Genomic DNA, 3,188 nt, shown 5'->3' with positions numbered 1-3,188 from the left:
TTACTCGTTACAAATGAAAAAGAATAAATAATGCGAGCACCATATGACTCTCTTCGTTCTATTTCTTAGGCGTTTAGTGGCGCTTCCTACGTATTCTCCCATCTTCAGTCCAATAAATTCATGGATTGCGGGTCACTAAAATTAGGAATGTATGATATCTATATCACATAACAGTTATTGAAGGGGGTGCCAAGGGTCAGTGGACACTTTTTTGACAGTTTCCCCCCCCCCCCCCCCCCCAACCACCATGAGCAGAGACCACTGCATGTTCGGGGTCTTGGGAAGTGGGAGGGCCTGGTCCAGCCCAGCACACACCTTCCCGGAGTGGAGGCTGCTTGGCAGGCGCCTTGGGTGCTGGTCAGCCTGCGTGTCAGTCAGGTTGGCCCTGCGGTCTCTGAGGCCACCAGCAGAACACACGTTTCTCGTGTTTCATCTCCTTGGCTTTATTGATTGGTCATTGATTGTTGATTTATTAATCCAGTTTGGTTCAGGCCGACGCAACAGACATTTTCGGAACATTTACTGGGTGCCAGGTGCTAGGACCACAGAGAACTCACGGTGACTGAACGCAGTGTCCAGATCCCGGGGGTCCCGCCAGCAGCAGACCCACGGGCGGCCCTCCCAGATGTCAAAGGGTCCCATCTGACAGGGTGCTTTCATCTGCCACTGGCTTCCTTGGAATAGAGCAGTAGAAACCCCAGGATCTGGTTTGGTAGGAGGAGAAATGAAGGAAGAGGAAAAGCAGGCAGGGAAGGGGGCTGGTGGAGGAATGAGGAGGGAGGAGGGAGGCGGGCTGGGGAGGGGAAGGAATGCTGCTCAATGCTCCCACCTGGTGGTGGCCTCGGGAGCTGCAGGGCCTAGAGGGAGGCTGTGTGAGATGCGGCAGCTTGCTGGAGATTTTGTTTTTGGACTTCCTGTGCAGGTCCAGCCACCCGCCGCTACGTGAAGGATTCGGGAACCCCTGTCAGCTCTGCCGCTGCCCCCCAGTCCCTCCGCAGCCCTTCGTTCTGCACACGCCCCTCCAAAACCGATGAAGCTCATTGTGGGGCCTCCGTTTCTTCCTCAGCCGTAGGAGGAAGAAGCCAATTAAAAGCTCATAGTATGAACAGGCCTTCCTGTGTGATTCATTTGCGCTAATGTGTGCGTGGGGCCCGGGGTAGGGGGAGGCGCTGTCATTTGCTTGGGGGCCGTGCAGGAGGGATCTGGCCAGGGGACCATACCTGGTGGTGGAGAGACCAGCTGACATCGGCCCCCCTTGCACTCCAAGCCTCCTCCACGGTGCTGCTCCCTGTAGCTCTGAGGGTCAGGTGACTTTCTGAAGACCTCAGAGGCAGCGCAGGTGTTCTGGTTTGGGGTGTGGGCGGAGGCCCAGGTGTTCTGGTTTGTACATCAGCCCCTCGCCTCATCATGGCAGCCGGGCGGACCAAGGCAGGTGGAGGAAACCGAAATGGGGCGTGGAGGGCAAGCTGCCCAGCGGCGACTCCCTAGGGGACCTCAGGGCGAGGCCCGGTCCCCAAGCCCCAGGGAGCTCAGAGCACGCGGCTCAGTTCCTAGGACGGAGACAGCAGCACCTTTGGCCTCAGCTGCTTCCTTGCCCTGAAGGTGTGTTCAGGAGCCTGTGGCAGGCACCCCCCACAGCGTGTCTGTCCCCCGGGCTGGGAGCCAGCTAAGCACAAGAGACACCTGTCCCCTGTCCACAGGCCTGAGGAGGAATCAGGCTCAGCCCAGCCAGCGCAGCCCGGCCCTCCCTAGCGGTAACTCCCTGCGGTAGGGGGTCAGGACAGAGAAGATAAGCTGCTCCCCAAGAGAGAGGAGAGGCCAGAGGATGGGAGCTGCTCAATTGCCACTGGGAAAATCCTGAGCATAAAACGCAGCCACCAAGGTCGTGTGAGCCCTAGCTGGGGTGGCTCAATGGATAGAGCACTGACCAGGGACTGAAGGGTCCTGGGTTCGATTCTGATCAAGGGCACGTACCTCAGGCCGCAGGCTTCATCCCTGGCCCTGGTCAGGGCAGGTGTGGGAGGCAACCAATCAATGTGTCTCTCCCCCTCCCTTCCACTCTGTCTAAAAATCAATTGAAAAAACATCCTTGGGTGAGGATTAGCAAACAACAAAAAAAAAATGGTGTGAGCACCAGCCATCGGCCCCTCTCTGTTAGGCTGGGGACCTAGAGAGATGAGGACTCAGTGCCTCACTTGCCCTCAGAGGCTTGGAGACATTCTGCTGCACATGCTGCTAGGCCGAGGGCCCGGACAAACCGCACATGGCCTTAGAGCCTGAGGGGTAAATGCGGACAGGCCAGCACCTGTCGCCTCCCCACACCTGCACAGCGACGGGGGCTGAGCCTGTGGCTACCTGGTGGAGATGTGAGGTTCAGGGGAGTCCGATCGCAGGGCTGCCTCAGGCCGGCTCACTGCCCACCCGCTGCCCCCCGCTTGGGGTCCCTGCCGCTCTCCAACGCCAGCCTGGCAGAGTGAGAAGGCCCAGCCTGTGTGGTCAGACCCCTCGGTCGGACTCTGGGCTCTGACACGTCCCTGAGCCTCAGTTTCCTCGTCTGTAAAACAGAGGGGAGTCAGAGCTCTTTATTTTATTTTTTTATAGATTATTTTCATTATTTAAAATATATTTTGTTGATTTTTTACAGAGAAGAAGGGAGAGGGATAGAGAGCCAGAGACATCGATGAGAGAGATCGATCAGCTGCCTCCTGCACGTCCCCCAGTGGGGATGTGCCCGCAACCAAGGCACATGCCCTTGACCAGAATCGAACCTGGGACCCCTGAGTCCGCAGGCCAATGCTCTATCCACTGAGCCAAACCTGTTCGGCCAGAGCTCTTTAGAGGCTTGGCGAGCTCGGCCCTTTTAACTTCGTCAAACGGGAAAGCCTAGGACACGGAGCCCGGCACCGACGGCTGCCCCTGGTCCCTCCGCGGCTCCCGGGCCAAGAGCAGGCGCCCAGGGTCCCAGCCTCCCCTTCTCCTTCTGGGCTCGGGCTCCACAGGTTCAAAGACCGTCGTCTGCTGCTCACAGAGGACACCCACACCGTCACCCCCCGTGGGTGAGCTGGGAGTCAGAGAACACGGGCACTGAGGGACGGGCTGATTTCGAATCGATTGTAACTCGGGACCCACTGCGTGGCATTGATTTTTCTGCCCTTGAAACCATGCCTAAGTCTCTGTCCTCTGTCGGC

General features: G+C 58.1%; 1 protein-coding gene and 1 long non-coding RNA gene across 2 annotated transcripts in view; one reads left to right on the top strand and one right to left on the bottom strand.

The window, feature by feature from the left end:
- WFIKKN2 (WAP, follistatin/kazal, immunoglobulin, kunitz and netrin domain containing 2) overlaps positions 1 to 748 on the top strand; it is a 6,310-nt gene extending 5,562 nt beyond the window's left edge. The window contains exon 3 of the mRNA XM_023744209.1: positions 482 to 748. Coding sequence (XP_023599977.1) covers positions 482 to 562 — 81 coding nt within the window. The 3' untranslated portion in view covers positions 563 to 748. The remainder of the gene's footprint in view (positions 1 to 481) is intronic.
- On the bottom strand, positions 428 to 1,361 carry LOC106699536. The gene is made up of 2 exons (XR_002826285.1): positions 1,221 to 1,361; positions 428 to 536 (listed from the first exon to the last, which is right to left on the bottom strand). It is a non-coding gene; the product is annotated as an uncharacterized LOC106699536 (long non-coding RNA).
- Positions 1,362 to 3,188: the final 1,827 nt, after the last annotated feature.

The sequence above is a fragment of the Myotis lucifugus genome, unplaced genomic scaffold (assembly GCF_000147115.1).
Source record: "Myotis lucifugus unplaced genomic scaffold, Myoluc2.0 scaffold_435, whole genome shotgun sequence".
NCBI classification, from domain to species: Eukaryota; Metazoa; Chordata; class Mammalia; order Chiroptera; family Vespertilionidae; genus Myotis; species Myotis lucifugus.
The sequence above is the reverse complement of the archived record's forward strand: the minus strand, read 5'-3'. Positions and strand labels throughout refer to the sequence as shown.